Genomic DNA, 20,584 nt, shown 5'->3' on the forward strand with positions numbered 1-20,584 from the left:
CCTCAAGCTATAACTGTTCGTTCATTTGACATTTCCCTGCCTGGAAACCACATCAGAGATCAGAGGTGCCCTTCTTCTGGCGGTCTACTAGTGTCACAAGACTTGGAAGTGTGATCAGCTCAGTGGGTTGAATGTTGTTCTGATGATGACTACTTCTTTCTTAGACAGCGCAAGGACGAGCTGGAACAGAGAATGTCTGCTCTCCAGGAGAGCCGGAGAGAGCTAATGGTCCAGTTAGAAGGTCTCATGAAGCTACTAAAGGTAAGACATTTCAAATAAATATTTCCTAGACCTGTGACTATGGCATTTGTAAAAATCGTTCACACATAATGTGCAATGATTTCTCCAATTACTATATGTGATTTTCCCCAAAATACGGCTTCAGTCCCAGATGTAGGATCTTTTCTTAGATATGTCCAATGATAGCAGTCAGTTATCAGGCTCATTCTTATCCATTTCCTGGAACCAGACTACTGAGGACCCTCATAGGACAACGTCTTGGCTTATTTCCAGTTCCTATGTCCTTGAAAGTACTAAAACTGGATTTATTCAGGAATATTGTACATTTAATAGCTTCGGAAGTTCTGAATAAAGTGAGCAGAAGCTATTGCTTCTGCAAGATGAAGATACAGCCATAATTTTGGAGATTATAGTTTTATTGAGAGGAGTAACTAACTGATCATTTCAGTGAAGTATTTTCTCTCATCTCTGAGGCTTTAGCAGCAAGTCACTTAACTTCCATGACTCTCAAGTACGAACTGTAAACAGGAATACCCCCTTAGCTCTCTGCGGGTAGAGTGTTTAATAAGATGATCTAGGGAAGTCCTCTGCAGAGCGCTGTAACCTGTTAGTCTCACTGGGAAGTGGCCTTCTCCGTTTCATAAACCCCTATCCCCTTCTTCAGTATATACTAAATCACGTGTCAAGTCACAAGTAGGCTAATTATGGTCACGTGGCCACAGTCGGCCCAGGAGAGGTGTCAGTGCTAGGTGGTCATCCCACCTGAGGTAGACAAGCAGAAACCACTGCGGATTGGAACTGTGATATGCCAAAGGCGGGAACTGATACTGAAACTTGCCCGATCCCTGGGGCAGCTCATCTGTGAGACAGACGTCTATCCTTTCAGTCCCCGGATCCCTTGCATCCCCGACACACCATCATTTACTGTTTCGCCCTTCCTCTTTCTCTGTCTTTCCTTTTTTTTTCTTTTCTTTTTTCATTGCTTTCTTTCTCCCTTCCTTCCTCCTTCCTATCTTTCTTTTATGTATTTAACAAATATTTGTTGAAACCTACTGTGTCCTAGTACTGGGCACACACTTACATATAAGTGCAAAACTTCCTTCTTTGGTTTCCTTTGGTCTTTTTTTTTTTTTTCCCTTAGACAACTTTTCCTGCCATCAGTGTTGGGAATGCTTTATCTTCACTAAACAAAATTTACTTTTCAGTATATTAGCCATGTAAAGTGTAGAACTCAGTTTTTGTTGTACTATATATATTGAGACAGGACTGGATAATGGATAACCTCTCAGTGTTTCTGCCCTGTTGTCTCATTTGATGATCTAGAAAAGCTCTTTCAGCTTTCCTTTTCAAATATACCAAATGAAGAGGGTCGATCTCATCTTTCCCTTCACTGAATGACAGGAAACCTTGAAAATAGCCCACTGCTTATATTCCTATAGCTTCTGTCACCACAGCAATGGGGTGGGGGTGGGGGTGGGGGTGGGGGTGGGGAGGTTCTATTTACTGTCAGCCATCTTGGCATCGACCTGGCCTAACCCAGCACAGTCTGTTCTATCAGGATGTATAAACAGCAGGCTAGAGGGATAGATGGATAGATCGTGTGGAAAGGTGGATGGACATAGGAAGGAATGAGATGGGCTGTAGTCTCACATACCTAAATAGACCTGGGACTAAAGTGACTGAGGTAGGAGAGGCCGCCACCGAAGCCGTGTTGATGTTTCCCCCATCTTGCATTCCCTCTCACTGTGTACGCATTCTGCCTGGAACCCTGGGTAACCTAACTGTTATTGATTCAATCTTTCTGTAGGAAGAAGAACTGAAGCAGGGAGTAAGTTATGTTCCCTACTGCAGGTCTTAACTAACTATGGAGGGGCCTGCCATCCTGCCGTTTTTCCCATTGCTTTTGCCTCTAATGTCTGTTCACGCTTCAGTTTGGAAAGAGAACAAAAATCATACTAATTTGCTTCCTTTTCAATGTAGTGCTTGAATTGAGACATATAAAATTTAGCTTTTTTTTTTTTTTAATAACTTACTACTGTGGGCATCAAAAGAAGAGCCATTACACCTTTTAGAAGAGGGGGAGAAAATCATGATGTGTTGGAGACTTTTTACAGCTCCAGGGGTCTAAGTTTCCAACCAGTCTCATGCTTTTCTGGGTTATTGATCAGACCCTTCTCTGAACAGAGACACCCACTCTGGCCACTAAAGCTACATACAGCACTCAAGCTAACCTCTCTGCATCCTCTCATTTAGTTCAGTTTCCATTTTACTGGAAAGGCGTGTGACCTCTTTGTACAAAAGTCAGCCAGCTACATCTCTTCTCATTGCATAATTACTAAGCCCTGTTCCCCCCTGGTCACCAAAATGGGTTCAGTCCAGGACAAACACTGTCCTCAGTATCTGCTCATTTCCCATTGTTTAGTTCTTGAGAACGGAATCCCTACCACTGGTTCGTAATAATCTCAAAAGAATGGGTAACTTTCAGCCCTTCTCTTATCACCAAGAACCTCTCCGCTCCGGGAGTTCACAAGGCCCTTGCATACATCTTCTCTGGAAGCAGGAACACTGTGATTCTCTAACTGTAGTCGCTCAACTGGAACCCTGTGTCTGACCCTGTGGTCCGGTTCAGAGCCATGAGAGGGAGTAGCCTACTCGAAACATAACAATAACAAAACAGAAGCAAAAGAACAGCAACTTTAATTTCAGGTGCACGTACCAAACCGTGTATGACGCTATATCCCATTTGCTGGTATCACCAGGAAGTTTCACATCATTTCCATGGATCGATTAGAACCACAGCCTGTCCAATTTCAACGTACCTTTTATTCTTCTGTATTCTCTTTCCTGTTATTCATTGTGTGTGTTTGTGTGTAACAACGAACGTTTGCAAAATGCTGGACACAGTTTTACCCTTCCTTCCCACGGTCTGTAAAAAAGGAAAGTGTAAAACTAATCTGTAATGTCAGACAATAAAGACAATGTATTACACTATTTTGTATTTTGTGAAAAAAGTTGCTTTACTAAAGTCAAATTTTAATGAGAGACAGTCCCCCTTGGTGAAGGACGCACATTTATAGCCTGTCTAATTGCCCATAAAGGCGTACACGGGGCATTGCTATTGTAGTTCCAGCGCACTTAGATCATGGTAGAGAAAAATGCCTTGCTGTGCTGCTTCTCTGTGCAAACAGCCTCTTTCCTTTCCTGTCTCTTACTTAGCATGTGCACAGAAAAAAGGGGAAAAAAGCTCAAATATAACCTCACACCTAGTGGAGAGAGGGCAATCATCCTATAGTCCATCAGCCTTGCTGAGCCGTCTCCCTCAGGGGCCCATTTCCCACCATTCCCCAGGCCACACATTCTTGAAAGGCTGTGTGGACCAGGAAGTTCATAAACCCATGGCTGCAAACAGCCAAACCATGGCAGCACCCATAGAGCATTACTGCCTCCTTTCCTTCCAGCTCCTCCCACGGAGCCCTCAACAGTGGCTGCATCTCTGAAAGTCAGCCCTCAGCTGGGTACCGCTGCCTAGGTTCTAAAGGGCCATCATCGGGAACGCTCAGATGTCAGCAATGCAATGTCTGAGTGGGGAGAGAATTTGCTTGTCTTACTCATTTATTGATGTGCTTGTATAGTCAAGCCTCTTTTCCAAAAGGACCCAAGGCAGCTCCCAACAAAAGACATCAGCAATGACTTCATAAAATAAATATAGAAAGATCAGAAACTAACGAAGAGAAAATGCAAATATGCTAATCATAAGAGACAAGGGTGTTCCTCTGAGCTTTTTGGCAATGAGGCAAAAAAAAAAAAAAAAAGGAAAACATAATTGGTGGTTTTATCGGAACAGAAATACCAGTTCTCAGGGGACCAAAATTTCTGTTGGCATAAAATATGAAAAAGAAGTCTTTACTCGGAGCTTTAGAGAATTTGTGCTGAATAATAAACGGGACAAATGCAGCAGCAGATGTTAAGTGGCTGATTATTATACTGACCTTCAGTTAAAATTAAAGACAGAACCCTGTATGTCCCAATCCTGAGCAGGCAGATCTACAAGGAAAGAAGCATATGCCATTCAAATATATAGACTTGGTATAACATGATCTAAGGAGAGAATTTAGAGGTTTTAGTCTGCCGTCTGCTTCTAAATTCTATTTTTATTTATGAGCCTTACCCCTTTGGGGACATTCTCTTTGTAAAATCAGATTTAAGACACTGCACACAACAAATTGTGCTTGATTTAATAACCTCTACTTGCTTTATCATAAGTCTCTGTGGTTCAATGTATTTTATGATACTGGTATATATAATTCCTACTTCTGTTTCTTGTTAGAGATAATGCATGAATTTATCCCCCTTGAGGAGAGAACATGAATTTAAAAAAAAAAATAGTGCCTGTAATATAATATGATGATTATGGTATCATAAGCAATAAATTTTTTTTTACAAAACTTGCATCAAAATTATCCTACCCTCTTTCTTCTTTGTGTATTTTTAAGATTTATTGCAGGAACCATAAAAAGAACACTCATAAAAAGTGTAATAATGAAGGCAGCTGGGGTATAATTGCAATGACAGTATGTTGCAGAGTTTCTGGTAGACTTCCAGTTTCCAGTATCATGTCCCAATCTAAAACCAGATATCCTGACTTTGAGTTCAGGATGTAAGGTCTCAAAAAAATTTTTGCAGAAAGGTGACTGGTGTTAGACCGGACGGTAGGGTCCCTGTTCTTCTCTCATACCTGTAAGATCTTGAGTTAGTTAACTTCCTGGTAATTTATCTCAAACAGACTGCTAATACATGGCCCACAGGATTTGGGGGGAGATTTTGAAAGCTAATGGATGTGAAAGCACTTTGTAAAATACTATATGCATGTCAGATATTAGTATAAAAGTGTGTATATGTTTATACACATACATCCAACAATATGTAAACTTTTGTGATTTGACCCCTATTTTACACACACACGTGCATGTACACACACACTCACTTCTCTTCCTTCCAGTTAACCAAGAGTGTCTCAGTCAGAGGAGGAAAGTGAAACATCATTTCAAATTCCATCTCCTGCCCCCATTCTCTTCTCTATTAATAACTGGAGGCCCAGTTAACTTGGGGAATCATGGTCTCTCAGGTTTCTGCTTCTCCCAAACACATTGGGAATATGAGCGGGCCAGAAGTAACGAGTTTCATCAGCATCAGTTCACCTTCCTTTATCTCCCTCACCCATCTTCTCTGGCGGGTATTCTGTGGAGTGGTGAAGCAATCAGAAATGGCATGGGGTTGGCAGGGTGGGGGGTGGGGGGACAATTCACATCATAAATAATCAACTACAATATTAGGACTGGCATCCAGTGTTCAAAGCATACCCTCTCAGGCTCTCTCTCACACAAACTTTTTTAAAATTAGGGATTTAGTCAATTCATTCTAGGAAAGTAAAAATTATTTTTTTTTACTTGAAAACCTTAGGAGATGACCTTCTGGTTCAGGTTAAACCACCCCCTGACCAGCCTCAGCCCTCTTCACTCCCCACAGCAAACCTGGAGCATCCTCGCGCTCTCTGCGATACCCCTCCTCTTCTCTTCCCTCGCTCATGACACTCTAAGACCTGGAATATTCTTCTCTCCTGGCAATACGACCTTTCTTCTGCCCGGAAATCTCCACTAGTAAGACTCAAGTTAAGTGATGCCTCCTGCCTGACCAGTTAGGAATAGTCACCTCATCCCTACCCCCACAGCCCTTTGTACACAGCAATCCCTATGATGATAGTCAGTGAACGTGAACTGGAAGAGAGGGTGAAAAGAGGGTTGGACATAGCTAAACGCTACTCTGCTGTACCTTCTCCGGCTGCTGAGTCAAACCTGGCTGACAGGGCTGCATTCCCAGCCAAACCCGAGAGGTAGGCTTTTCAGTCAGGGGGAGGGTTGTGCACTCGTGTCCCCTGGTCATCTGTTCAGCCGTGTCTCCAGGCAGTGCTGGTTCAGCAATTACACGTTTGGTCCCTTCCCTGAAGCCTCCCTCCTTTCTGGTGCCGAGTGGAAACCAAAATCCTTCCTGGAAAAAATCAGAAAATGTATGGATCTTGTCAGGCTTCTTAAAAATTGATACAACAGCAGGTTGAGTGGGCTCAGAGGATGGAGTGCAGAAATGAATTTTTCATCTATTCACTAGGAAGCAAGCTATTTTAAATTTGCCAAGTATGATGTATGTTTTCCTTCCTCCATAAATCAACTCTCCTCTCGGGAATTTTAGATCTATATATTGATCTGCATGGGCCGTTGTCCCTTAAGTATTCACTCCATTAATCATCAAGTAATTTCCAGGAAAGGATGTTCGCAGAGATCACTCACTCTAACTCTTCTGAAGTTGTTAGCAGACAACTATATGTACTTCGTGAACAGGCCAGAGGCCACCATTCCGCAGTGGTCACTACCCGAAAATGAAACTCCACTGATCAACCCCAATACCAAGAGGCAACTGTCCTTTCCTAGTGAGTCTACAGAAAGAACAGAAAGGAAGGCCAGAGATGGCATTTCCAGCAGTAGGTCCCAGGAAGCTACTGTGCATCCAACTGGACAGTGTCCGGACAAAGAGACAGGGCCATCGTCACCCAGGGAGCCAGGGGCCTCCCCGCCGGAGTCTGGACATTCCTTGGGGGTTGGGAGTTGCAGGGAAGATGCACTGGATCTTGTCTCCAGCACAGAATCTCTACCTGAATTCTTCACGTAATCAGACTGCTTGAAATTGCACCAATTAGATACTCATTTAGGAGATGGTGCCTATCAGTCATTTACACATTGGTGTCATTTACCTTCAGGCCGTTGTTTTTCCCTTAGCACATCACCTAGTCAATTATTTTTCTCTTCACACAGACCATGAAGAGGGGTTTTGAAGGAAAGAAGCAGGAGGGAAGCAGTGGGCAAAGTTGACTTTGGAGACCAGGCATCATTAAGCAGGGAGAGTTAGGGCTGGGAATGCCTCAAACGCAGCAGGAGAGAGCCCTGGAGGGCACAAGGAGAAGGGGAGAGTGTTGCCAGAGGTAAGAGACTCACCGACTGGAAGGTTAGAAGGGCCAGGTGAAGGCCCAAAGGGAGGGGACGGCGCCATGGGCACCCTGCAAGGGAGACCCTGATGGAACAGGTGCCAGTGGTGCTGGTGTGTGTGCAGCCCCAGTACAGCCATTAAGATACTGAAATGCAAACTCACAGCCCCACATCTGAAATCGCCGGGTCCGGGTGTGTCCCAGGATTCAGAATCTTTCTGGGTTTTAGAAAGGCAGTACAGTGCAGACGCCATAGAAATAGCCTCATGTCAGTAACTGGATTTCAAATTTGCAGATAAGAGATTTGCACCGGTGTATCTGTACTGATTGATAATCGGCCCACAGTCTCTTCCACCACCAGGGCCCTCACACTGCACCCCGCCATCCGGCGATTGAAAGCTATTGCACAGCCCAGCCAGAAGCCTGGGGCCCCTACTCCAACACCCCTCACCGGTGGGTCCAGATACTGTGTTTTCTCAGCCTTCAGGCTGCTAAACCTTTCTCCATGAGTGAAGTGTGTGGTGATTGGTCACAGGGCCCCCGATCCTCAGAAGCGGCTGTGGTGCGGTGGGAAAGCCCTGGGCTTGTAGGCGAGAGGCTGGGGATCTCGTTTATTTCTGCCACTCTCTCACTGGGTAACCCAATTAGCACCTCTGAGCCTCAGTGTGCTAACCTGGAAAATGGGAATAGAATACTTCACATGGTGGCTAGCAGGATTAAGTGAAATCGTTGGGGTTAAAGCGCTTCATAGACTGCGAATTGCTATTCAAATATAAGCTACTATCATTCCTAGCACCAATAATGAGGAGAATGAAACCAAACAACGTACGGAAAAGTGCTTTGTCCACTGTAACACATACACAAGTGGAGTTGTATTGTTATTATCGTGAACCCGCTACCCCAGAAGAGGGTCTGGCTCCCCAGAGCTGAGGTATCCCTGCCGTTAACCTCCTCCCTTCAGCCCCTCTGTCCACCTTCCCATCCCAGTCCTTCCTCCATCTGGTGCCGTGACTGGTCCTGGGTAAAGAGGACAGGTAAGAAAGGGCGGGGAGCCCTGGTGAGGGCCCTGCCTGGAGAATGGCACACAAGAGGGCTTGCCAGGGGGAGGCAGCCCTCAAGGCAGCGAAATGCCTTTGATGGGCCCTCAGCAGGCAAAACCCAGCCAGGTCCCTGCAGCCAAGGGCAGACAGAGCATCCATGCTCAGAGGCCAGCCCAAGCTCTCCCGCTCTGCCTCCTGGGCAAACCTTTTTACCTCTCTGAGCACTGGGGTCCACAATCGCATCTTGAGAGTAATGATGCCCTACTTCAGGGAGTCATGGAGAGAAATGCACATGAAGACCCTTCTACACGGCAACGCATGACTCAAATGTGGTCATGTATTATTGGCGTGGGAAGGGGGTGGGGGGTGCCACGGTAGCTCAGAAGCAGAGGTTTCGTGGCTATTGAGATGAACCGGCAAGGTTTGCTGGGGAAAACCAGACCTGTCCTTGAGCGGGCTGGGGCCACAGGCTGCAAAGCATCGTGAGGGGGCAAGCTTCCGTTCCCTGGGCCCGGACAGACCATTCAAGGTACTGTTGAGAATGAAAAGAGTGGAATCCCCAGCCCACTGGATCACATGAGTTATTTCCTGTGCTCTGCTCTGTTTTGCTTTGTGTTTAATTCTAGATTTTTCTCAATTTATAGATGTGACTTGTATGTGTGATGCCAAGCCCCGGAAAGCTAACAGCATGGCATTTGACAGGATTGATGTTGTGTGTTTTAACTGCAAGCAGCCCAACCCTCAGCAAAGTCTAAATCGAACACTCCAGAGCAGTGCTCCCAGGGTGCACGTCCCTGGGTGTGAATGGGTTGGTGCTGCATCTCTGGGCCTTGCTATGGAAGAGTCCTCACTCTCCCTGGCGGGACCCAGCAATCTGGACTGGAGTCTATGTGAGCACCTGAACACCTCACCTTTGAGTATGCACCAGAGGGTCTCATTGCATCCTCTTATTCATGACTGGCTTCCTTTGTAAACTAATTATTATAACACAGAAAGTGTTTCCAAGAAACCTCATTGTGTGGAGACAAAGCTGTGAAATTCAAGGTGTGAACAGTTTCATGCCGAGGACTGTGGTATAGAGGGAAATGGCTTTTAGTTGCTTTCTCCTTTTTTTTCTTTACTCCCTCTTAAACCCCACTGTTCTGATTGCTGAAATTAACTGCTTTTTCATCGATGAAGAGAAGGACATTTCCTGCGGGACGCCAGTATTGCTTGACAGGATCTGGCCTATAAATTATCCTCAAAGATGATGCCAGGACAGACAGACTGAATATTTAGGAAGGTATAAACCACATCCATCCCAAATAGTCTCTTCGTTTATATTGCAAACTTTGACCTTAATAAACGTCTTTTTATTCTACGTGGAACTTCCTTCAAGGAGGAAACAGACACACCTTGTAAATTTCACCGCTTAACAGTAGCCTCATTACATGGGCGCACATATCGTGTATTAGAGAACGATGCTGTACTAATATTCTTAACTTTCAACAAGTAACCAAAACTCCAGATTATACAGAATAAGGTCCTAAATTATCTGCACCTGCAACTCAGGTTAAGGATTACCATCTCAACTACGTAGGATGCCCTCCTGCTTGGGAACCTCACCGTGACTGTTTTTAACCTTTGAAGGAGGCTTTGGGAAAACAAATTAACGACTCGCATTGTCTCTCCAGACCCAGGGGGCAGGCTCTCCTCGCTCCTCCCCCAGCCACACCATCAGCAGGCCCATCCCCATGCCTGTGCGGTCCGCGTCTGCCTGCTCCAGCCCGTCCCACACGCCTCAGGACTCCCTCACAGGGGTAGGGGGTGATGTTCAGGAGGCGTTTGCACAAAGTAAGTGGGGTCACGTTTTGTTGTGTTCTGCTTTTTCACGTGGCACATAAGTCACCACAGTCTGTTGAGCGTTTAGAATCTTCGGAGCCACAGTGTGGAAATGCCAGGGTATTCCTTGGCCCCTGGCCCCAGAGCTGTTTCAGAAACTCCTTAGGCTAGCCTGTTACTCACTTCACCATCTTACCTTCTTTCAGCTTCTATCTCCCTGCTCCATTTTTTATGAGTCTTTGCTCGTTAAGGGAAGGGAAAACCTTTCGCCAATCTCCCAGGAAACTTTATAAATGTAACCCATTTTAAAGTTCTGAAAGATCTTATGTCCTTTATGTTAAAGCAGACTCAAATTGAGGTTAAACAGTCCCAGCTGAGGTGGGATGCAGCCCTGCAATGAGCAAGCAGATAATTTAAGCATGTTACAGCTGCCCTAAAGAGTTGACCATTGCCTCTGTAATACAGGGCCAAGGGGTTGGAGGTTCAGCCTCCATAGTTAACAGGAGCACAAAGACTGATAAATATAACAGTATTCTCCCACCTGCTGCCTTTTCCATTCACACGCCGGGGGTAGGGGTAAGGTCTTTCAAGACAAGTGATTGTATTCATTTGGAAATATTTTAAGACTTTTAAGGCTTTTTCTTGCCATCACTTTTTACATTTACAGAAAGTTCGGGGGAAAAAATGCTTCTGCAGACCCTCATTCTGCGAATCTCATTCCCAGAAGTAAACACTATTAAACAGTTTGGCCCTTCTCAGTTCTTCATGTACATATAATTACGTATGTTTCAGTGTGTTTTTATAAACACCTACCCTTCTTTTTCACACAAACAAGACCATGCATTGCATTTTGGTCGGCAAGTTGCATTTTCTTTAAATTAGCAATATATCATGAACGTCCTTCCAGATCCTCGCATATAGATCTAAGGAAAAGAGAGATAGTTGACTACTAGTTTTAAGGCAAAAAGGAACATAAATGAAGTCAAAAGACAAAAAATAGGCTTGAGGAAAACGTTTCCAGCATTAAGTGGCAATCAAGTTGCATAATTTGAGCTATTCATAAAGCATATAGAAATCAGTAAGAAAAAGACATCCCCAAAACAAAAATAAGTGAGGGATATGGAAAGAAGAACTGTAAATTGCCAATAAAGATATAAAGAGGTGTCCAATATCACAAACTATTGTAGAATTACAAGTATCACCTCTTGCCTAGCAGATTTTTTAAAAAATTAACATTAGTAATATCCACAAATAGCAAGAGTGTGAGGAAAGAGACATTCTCATCCATTTTGTATAGGGGATAAAATCTTACATTTTAAAGGAAGAGAATGACGTACTCTCTGCTATGAGGGAAAAGGAAGGATCCATAATATGGCTTTTTTTTTTCTGAAAAAGAAAATAAGTTATACAAAAAGTTTTAAGCTATTCAAAAGAACTTTCTTTTTTTCATCTTTAGAAAATGTCCTTTCTCTAAATCTGAGCTTAAGGAAATTTACAGTATTTTAAATCTATGAGCTTTCTATATTTTTTTAATGTTTGTTTATTTTTGAGAGAGAGACAGAGAGTTCTAGCAGGGGAGAGGCAGAGAGAGAAAGAGAGGGAGACACAGAATCCGAAGCAGGCTCTAGGCTCCAAGCTTTCAGCACAGAGCCCGACATGGGGCTTGAACTCACAAACCATGAGATCATGACCTGAGCTGAAGTCCGCCACTTAACTGACTGAGCCACCAGGTGCCCCTAAGAGCTTTATATTATAATTGTTTTCTCTGATCCCCTTGATTTTTTAATTTACATGTATTTATTATTTTACTGAATTTGACTTTCTGAGAAAGTACAGGATGAAATGTGGCCTATAGGCAGCTCCTAGCTCATAAAGAGCTCTTGCTGCCTAAGTTCATCTGCAGGTCAGCTGTTTGGAATCTTGAGCCTTTTTTCCAAAGATATTATGTTCCATCTCTACCTCACACCCAAGCCAGCCGACAAATACCCATTTAACCCTTCGTGTGCCTGAAACATCATCGTAATCTTTGTCTACCATGGAGAAACTTGGTCTAAGTTGCAATTCAGGGTATTAGACATACACCTTCTGCCCAGGTCTTAGCGCAGGAGAAGAATCTCCACCCGTCTTGTATGCTCTGGGGCCATCAGGGGTTCCCATTCCCCAGAGATACCTATCATGATAGGGAGAACTCTGGGAGCCCTAATGAGAGATAGACACTGTGCTGATGGAGATCGCAATCCCATGTGCTGAGCCACCAGGTCATGGCTGAAACGGTAGCGGCAGCTGGCAAGGTGCAAGTCTCCGGGCAAAACCAGACTTTGCATCTGTGTGAGTTTTCCTAAGAAAGGCGACAATAGATACTGGTTTACCTGGGACCATCCCAGGTTGTGCCACATCACAGTCTTATTATCATACCACCCCCTTTCACTTGCAAAACTCTCCCAATTTGTACAATCAATTAAATGAGCCCCTCCCTCATCCGTGGCCATGTCTTCTTAACATCGAAGCCATTACCCTAAGGACAATGTATTTTTTTCAGAAAATAAGCCAAAACACCTTTGAAAAGGAGAGGTCTTGGAAGTCTTTCTTGCTTCGGGATATCGATGTAGATGATAAACCGCACAAAAAGTGGGGGGAAGAAAGGAAAAGCTGTGTGATTTTTTTTTTTAACGATCATTTCTTCTTCACTCGAGGTTCAAGAAGAAACTTAAGAAATGACTTACTGGTAGCAGCAGATTCCATCACTAACACCATGTCCTCTCTTGTGAAAGAGCTGAATTCTGGTGAGTCCCCGGTCCCCTCTCCTGTATCTGCTCTTTGCAGAGGGACCCATAAGTGCCAGGCAGGGGCCTGTGTTAGAGATCTCCTCATTGTCAAATATAAAAAGGATTTTTTAAAGATCTATATGATATTTTTGGTATATTCAGATATTTCAGCACTGTTGCTATTTTGCTGACAAGACGGTTAATTGCATGCTTAATGCAGAGAGTTTGAAACATGCCGATAGGAATAAAGAAAAATACTAAAATTGACTTGTAATTCTAGTATTTGTAATACCTATTATTTGTAACTTGTAATATATGATCCAATGTGACATGAAGCTAAAGTTATTTTAGAAGGTCAAATGTTTTATTTACTAATTTAAATTCTGTTAATTTGAAACGCGTGGCTATTTGAATGAGGCTAAATTGAAATTTACCTTTGCGATATGTCTAAAGAGAGATCTCCCCAGAAAAATAAAGAGCATAACGTTGAGTGAGACTCTTTATGCTAATAATACTACATGGAGCTTTTAAAACTTTAACAGCATGAATATGCAAATAAATATCTTACCAGTTACTAATACATCTCATCTGTTCCATAAGCCCACTTGGCAAGATATTTGTCTGGCACGACTCTGGTCCCATAGTTTGAGATTACAAAAATTATAAGAAATAAAACTTCAATATTAGAAAAATTCCGGATTTAAGTTTCTTAAAGCTGCTATAATAAGAACTGAAGTAATGAAAATTGTTTCTGCTAGTCTGGATTAAGATTAGCAACTAGGATAAAAATGGCAGTAGTTAATACACCATGATTAATGGCATGTACCCACTGCCCTAGCAAATGATGACTAAAAATGTTACTCTTATGTGGACACTTCATATACTATTAGTTTATATTTATAATACATTGAAATATTAAGTGAATGTAGTATTTTAAGGTTTGTATTTCCTAAATTAAAATAATATTAAGCAAAATTAAGAACAGTTTTAATGAAGACTTTTGTAGAAAGGGTAAAAGAGAAGTATTAAGAAACTAAGCCAGTTAAAACACAAAAATTCCTCATAATATTGAGATTAAAAAAAAGACAATACCATATACCAAATAATTTTCTAGAAATTCATGTATCAAATGTCATTTTGAAAAAAAAAATAATAAACTCCACTGACTTACGTACAATAACTGGTTGATGTTTTATACAGCGCAGGTTGTATAAACGTAAGGTTGACTTATGTTAAATCTAGCCCTTTATTGGCCAATCATAAAATAACCTAAGCCATTCTTCATTTCTTCCATCGTCCCTAATAGAGGTGGGGAGTGAAACTGAGAGTAATGTGGATTCTGAATTTGCACGGACTCAGTTTGAAGATCTGGTTCCATCGCCAACCACTGAAAAGGCTTTTCTAGCACAAATCCACGCCCGAAAACCTGGGTACCTCCACGGTGGCGCTACCCCCAGCACCATGCGTAGTGACGTGTGAGTATCTTCTGCTCCAGAACATTCCTCAGTAACAGAATACTCAGTAGAGAACATAAGAAAATAAAAACACGGCTGCTTAGTCCTTTATTTTGGATAGGTACGACTCAGAAGAGGTAGAGGGGTGCTACATTAAATTTGGTATTGGAACTTTGCCCTCTCACTATATAGTGAGAATAGCGATAACTAAAAGCGAGCAGTGCTCATTGAGGGCCTCCCTCACCCAAGGCACAGTGCTCGTTGTATGCAAAATAGTATTTAAAACTCCCTCCCAGCCTTCCAGGACTCACAGACTACTAAATCATTCTATCTTCTAAATTTACTGTATTTGCCCTTAGAGGACCAGGTGATGCTGGAGAAGCCTCTATTCAAAATGAATGTAAACATCATGAAAGCACTTGGAATTGAAATAAGTAAATATATAAAATCTCATTATAAAGAAATCCAATCTGGTTGACTTGTTGAGTGTGTATAAATCTGACCTTTGAAAGACATTTTACAAAGATTTTCTTCCAATTAAGCTTCTGTAGCTTGACAGAAACCAGCAGAATCAGTGACGTCCTCTCTAGACTTTCTGTGCCCCTGGATCAGTTCAAACTCAAAGTAGACAGGAAAGCAAAGCTGAGAAACAAAGGGGGAGCTAGGACAGATGTACAGAGTCCATTTGGGAGGTAAGGAAGGCAAGGAAGCAAGGGAACCTTGAAGAGAGGCTCATGCAGCTGTGAGAGACATGGGCAGGCACTCACCAGAAGGGCAAAGGGGATCACTGAGCATTGAAATTACGGGAGCAGGGCTGCTGAGTGCCTCGGTCCACTGAACGTCTGACTCTTGATTTCAGCTCAGGTCATGATCCCAGAGTCATGGGATCAAGCCCCAAGCTCTACAGTGAGCATGCAGCCTGCTTAAGACCCTCTCTATCCCTCTGCCCCTCTCCTCTCCCCCACTTACACTCTCTCCCTCTAAAAAATAAAGTTAAAACTTTAATTAAAAACATACTGCACAAGGGTGATGGTGTTTAATGTGAAAAGTTCTGCCGACTAGTCTTCAAAAATAAACCGGCCAGTTTCAGGACCCAAAGAAGAAACTAACCAGAAGCCTTTCTGGCATTTTGGATCTCAATCCAAGTAGCGAGTAGACCAGTAATAATGGGGAATTATAAATGTGGTTTGAAAGCTGGTTGTGAAAAGGCAGGCCTTAAGATCAAAACAAAACAGTTATAACATGATTTCAAATAGTGATGGGCTGCTGCTTTTAATTTTAGTTTGTTGTCCTTTCCTCTGTAATTTAGAATTATTTGATTTGTTATTCAGAATGGTGAATTAATGGTCATCAGGTTAGTCTGGTAAATAACATATCCGTTTGACTTTTTATAATGAAGCATTTACCTGTGGTCACCTAAAGTCTTCTCGTCCTGATCCCAAGATCCAACCCTGTAGCTAAGTCTACCCCAGTCCACTGGCTGCGGGAACACGGCTGCGGGAATTGGGGAGGGACAGTTCATAGAGTCCTCACAGACCTATTTAGCCTGGCCCCAGACCTCTAAATATAATGAGAACATGTCATACAGACATTAATAAATGTAAACAATGGTATTTAAGTTCCAACCCAGAAACTTCTACTTGACCACTCTTTTCACTTTAGGGGATGTTTTAATATCTGCACTACCTAAACATGTACTGTGTTTTACCCTGAGAATATTTTAGTCCTATGATTTAGGTTGTGAATTTATGTTCAGTCTCAGGAAGGGTTTTTATAAACTGGGTGGATACATGGAAATAGAATCACACATTAGTGAATGAGATCATTGCTAGCTATTTATTTCATGGTAGAACTGAATAATTTAAGTAGATTTCTTAGATTCAGAACTAGTATAAATTTTTAAGATCCAGAGCTATGAGTTCAAGTATTACCTTCCAGACACCGAGGAGCTGATATTCTAAGACTTATTCTACTATAAAAATAAAGCACATGGGTGCATGTGCCTACATATGTACATAACACAAAGAGGGTTAAATTATGAACAAATGTCCTTAATCGTTATTTCACTAGAGGGCTCACTTTCCTTATAGAAAGTGATCTTGGTTTCCATTGAAAAAGAAAAGAAAAGAAAAGAAAAGAAAAGAAAAGAAAAGAAAAGAAAAGAAGTCCTCAGATTAAGAAGACTATATCCTCCCAAAAGATAAGGCTGCCCTTTTTAAGAATTGACAAACACTTTAAGGGCAACCCATTCCTGCAAGTCAGAGGAAAACACAGATGGCCAGTGATCATCAGAGTGCCATAGAAAAACTGCATATGAGAATACTTTGATCATGTCTATCTCCAGACCTCCAAAGTTTATAAAAATTTTTTCTGTTAGGTAACAGAGGACACTGAATTGAAATTAATTGAAACAAAGAAGTGAACTGGGGGTCTAAGTAAATGGGCCCCAAACTACAGCAAACACTGGAGTTCCACTCGTACTTTTAAGATTTGCTCCCAGGGGCACCTGGGGGGCTCAGCTAAGTGTCTGACTTCACCTCAGGTCATGATCTCATGGTTCGTGAGTTAAAGCCCTTCATCAGGCTCTGATGTTGGCCCAGAGCCCACTTTGGATCCTCTGTCTCCCTTTCTCTCTGCCCTTCCTGACTCATTCTCTCTCTCTCTCTCTCTCTCTCAAAATAAACAAATAAATAAACTGTAAAAAAAAAAAAAAAAAGATTTGCTCCCAAACACCCCTTGTGGTGTATTCCCAGGGTCACAGAAGATGGGGACCCCTACGTGCAGCCAGAGGATGAGGACTATGAAAATGACTCTGTCCGGCAGCTGGAGAACGAGCTCAAAATGGAAGAGTACCTGAAGCAGAAGCTGCAGGATGAAACCTACCAGGTATGGGGAGCCAGGCCCAGCCCCCAACCCCCCGGCCCTCACCCCTCGGTGGCTGGGTCTTTGACATGACTCAGAAAATCCCTGCCCACTCCTTTCTTCCACCTTCCCTCTCCAGAATATTCTGCGTGCATTTCTTACTCCACATCTTCTAAACAGTAAGAACTGTAAATGCTTCTGAGAGCTACAGCTCACCGTTAATTCTTAGAAATTCTGACCCGAAAAGTGAAAAAGACCTCGTTGCCTTAGTGGAAATGCATGGGGATGGATGGAAACAATCCATCTTCCTCCAAGATCGCTGGGAAAGATGTTTTTTATCATGGATTAAAAAAAAAAAAAAGATATAGGGCACAGGGCACCCAGAAACCGAATAAGCATAAATATATCTCCTCCCTTGAATCATTTGCCCTCAGCTTCCCCCACTGCCCGCCTCATGTCAAAATAAATATGTGGGAGAGTATCAAATCTCATGGAGAAATGGGGAACCGGTGAACTGTAGGCCCCATGTTCAGCAGGGTGTGGATGGACAGATTTTCATATATACTGGGGTATACTATTAATCCACCTGAGAATTTACTGGACATAACACATGCAATTGGGAATAAGTGTTGATTAGTAAGTCATCCTAAAAGGGATGCGTTTTCCCCCATGGAGTAGTTCTATTGCAGTATTTGTCTTGCTTGAATGTTTCTCTTCCCTGTGATTCACAGGTGTTTCCTTGAGGCTGTGGGAGTTCAGGGATGTTTGCGTGGTTGAGACCTACTGCCTCCCCCCAGGTCCCCTTGGGATAGTTCTTCATGTCAGGCTTTCTGTCCATTAAGCAGACGAACCTCTTTCATACTCTTAGATGAGCAGCGTCCCCCTCTTAGTCTGTTAGTGAAGGAAAGAGAAGCAGAGAGGGGGCGCCTGGGTGGCTCAGTCGGTTGGGCGTCCGGCTTTGGCTCAGGTCATGATCTCACAGTCTGTGGGTTCAAGCCCCACGTCGGGCTCTGTGCTGACAGCTTGGAGTCTGGAGCCTGCTTTGGATTCTGTGTCTCCCTGTCTCTCTCTGCCCTACCCCTACTCATGCTCTGTCTCTTTCTGTCTCAAAAATCAAAATAAACATTAAAATTTTTTTAAAAAGAGAGAGGCAGACAGGTAGATTACCTCTACTTCTCGTATGTTTATGGATTGTTTTGAAATATTTTCCCAAGAAGAATGTAGCAAGAGAAAAACTGGAGCCTACCAACCCCACCCCAATAGTATCAAATAAAGTTTGGTGCCTTTGGAATGTTCCATTAGCCTTTTCAGTTTAACAACGTTTTAGAAGCAACTAAAATGTAGGCTTAGTCATAAAAAAAAAAAAAAAAGTAAAGAAAAAAAATCAATGATTGTATGTAAAGCCATGAGTCAATGCTACAGAAACAGAAACGGTCAAATTTGCCTGAAGGGGAGACCCAGGGAGAATGCTCTCACTTTGCCACTTCTATGACCCCGTCCATGGAGGGAAATTAGCCTGGATGAAGAAGCTGCCAGGGTGTCTCTGGGAACTCTGAAGGATGGCATTCCTACACGTATTTCACTTGGCTCTGCTGCATAGAGGGAGAGAGGGATGTGGTTAAATAATCAATGTTCTGGTTCATGCTGTTCAAGGTGCCTGTTAGGCCTCCCTCTTTGAGCCCATATCAGTTTCTGGATTGGGGTGACAACGGTAACTGAAATTCTAGATTTTTTTAAAAGGGAGACAGTCATTCCATATAAAATATTAGATTTTTATTTACATGAATGAATTAGGAACTTAACCTTGTAGGAGTAAAATGAAGGGAAATTCTATTAATGGCTTAAGATCCAACTGGAGTTTTCGCCGGTTAATCTTCAGCTCTTTCTCTCCTTTCCTTTCCATGCCCAGTGGCTTCCAGGGAAAGGCAAAGAAAAGGTGTAGGAGGACATAGTAGGCCCGTGGGTTCCCACTCAAGACGCATGCCCTAGAGAACGTTGAAGTGGTTTTCCTTGACTACTCTGTGAGCACATGCTTGCTTGATGGGTCGGAATGCTGTTTTCGTTCGTTGGACTCTCTCTGTCTTTCTGCATGGCTTCCAACCAAATAATTCACCAGCTTGACCGCGTCACAGACTTGACATGTCACCTTTCTTGTTTGTGTCCTTTGTCACCCGCAGGTCAGCTTGCAAGGTTGAATACAATATCCTTTTATCACTCTCCTCTCAAGTAAGTACCGTCTTATTTAGGAAGAAACGTGGCCACTGTATACTGAACTCCAATGACTTGTAACCTAAATGCACAATCACTCTCTCTTAGGTGTTTCTGTGTTCTGTGTGATAAAATATCCTCCTTCCCTGCTGATGTCAAAGAATCATCCCGGCCTGTGGAGCATTTCACTATAATCCAGTGGAGATTTGGCAGACAATCTTGGGAATTGACTTTTTACTCTATTAATTAGGAAAATTGGCACAGAGACTTCTGTAACACCAGAGATGCCCCCGAAATCTTCTATGGCTATGAAGCCTCATCACCAATCCACTAACAGCATCTGAGTTTGCAGCCTCTCTGTCCCTTGAGAAGGAAAAGTCCAGGCTTGCTCATCACGTCCAGAGATGGGTCAGCTTCTTATCATGCTGTATTCAAGACCCAAAGATCAAATGTGTGTGCTTTAACAAGTAAAGGCAAAACCATGTATTATTTAAAAAAAAAAAAAAAAGGAAGCAAAACAGAGAGGAGAAATTCTGCAGCCTTATATTTTTGGAATAGTTGATTCAGATTCACGGTGGAATTCAGCAAGATACAGCTTAATTTAAAATATCATTTACATGGCATGTGGTTCCCCATCCCCGAGGACCTACCTACATACATGGGAAATCCTCAGTAATGTGTTTAATGTAGAGAGAATAGCACTGGATTGGCAGGACCACGTGAGTGTAGCCATCTGAAGCTTAGACTCTGGACCCTAATAGACCTGATTTCAAATACGGATTCCACCAAATCACAGCAGCATAACCTTGACAGATTATTAAACCTCTGTGAACCTCTGTTCCCTCTGCACAACATATATCATGATACTCACCTCACAGTGGAGTTGTCTTCACCGGGGTGTAGGTTTTAAAGAGTTTAACATCGTGCCAGACACACCATAATTTATTATGAGCACACACATACGTGCCTGGAACCATGCTTAGTGCTTTACAAGCAGTTTCATCCTGGGGAGCTGCTGTAGTTATTTTGTAAGTGTATGGCAACCTCCGGGACTCAGAACCAGCTTGCTCTCTGTATTTTTATAAACAAAACTAGGACTCAGCTATGTGCAAGTAATTTTATACACCTTTGGCCACACTGTCTCATAAGTCGAGCTCCTTT

At 42.8% G+C, this 20,584-nt stretch overlaps 1 protein-coding gene across 33 annotated transcripts in view; it reads left to right on the forward strand.

Annotated features, from left to right (window-relative positions):
* The window catches only part of DTNA (dystrobrevin alpha), a 355,973-nt gene that overhangs the window by 329,800 nt on the left and 5,589 nt on the right, over window positions 1-20,584 (forward strand). For 13 of the 33 annotated variants that reach the window (XM_019815144.3, XM_023241871.2, XM_019815145.3 and 10 more), the window contains 6 exons: window positions 165-261; window positions 2,048-2,068; window positions 9,987-10,146; window positions 12,828-12,917; window positions 14,206-14,374; window positions 17,071-17,239. In XM_019815144.3, coding sequence (XP_019670703.1) covers window positions 165-261; window positions 2,048-2,068; window positions 9,987-10,146; window positions 12,828-12,917; window positions 14,206-14,374; window positions 17,071-17,239 — 706 coding nt within the window. Of the gene's footprint in view, window positions 1-164; window positions 262-2,047; window positions 4,088-9,986; window positions 10,147-12,827; window positions 12,918-14,205; window positions 14,375-17,070; window positions 17,240-19,392; window positions 19,442-19,531; window positions 20,260-20,584 lie in introns of those variants that run through there. The other 20 variants (XM_019815159.3, XM_019815164.3, XM_019815160.3 and 17 more) reach the window with 10 other exon arrangements.

Source organism: Felis catus, chromosome D3, assembly GCF_018350175.1.
Source record: "Felis catus isolate Fca126 chromosome D3, F.catus_Fca126_mat1.0, whole genome shotgun sequence".
In the NCBI taxonomy this organism is placed as follows: Eukaryota; Metazoa; Chordata; class Mammalia; order Carnivora; family Felidae; genus Felis; species Felis catus.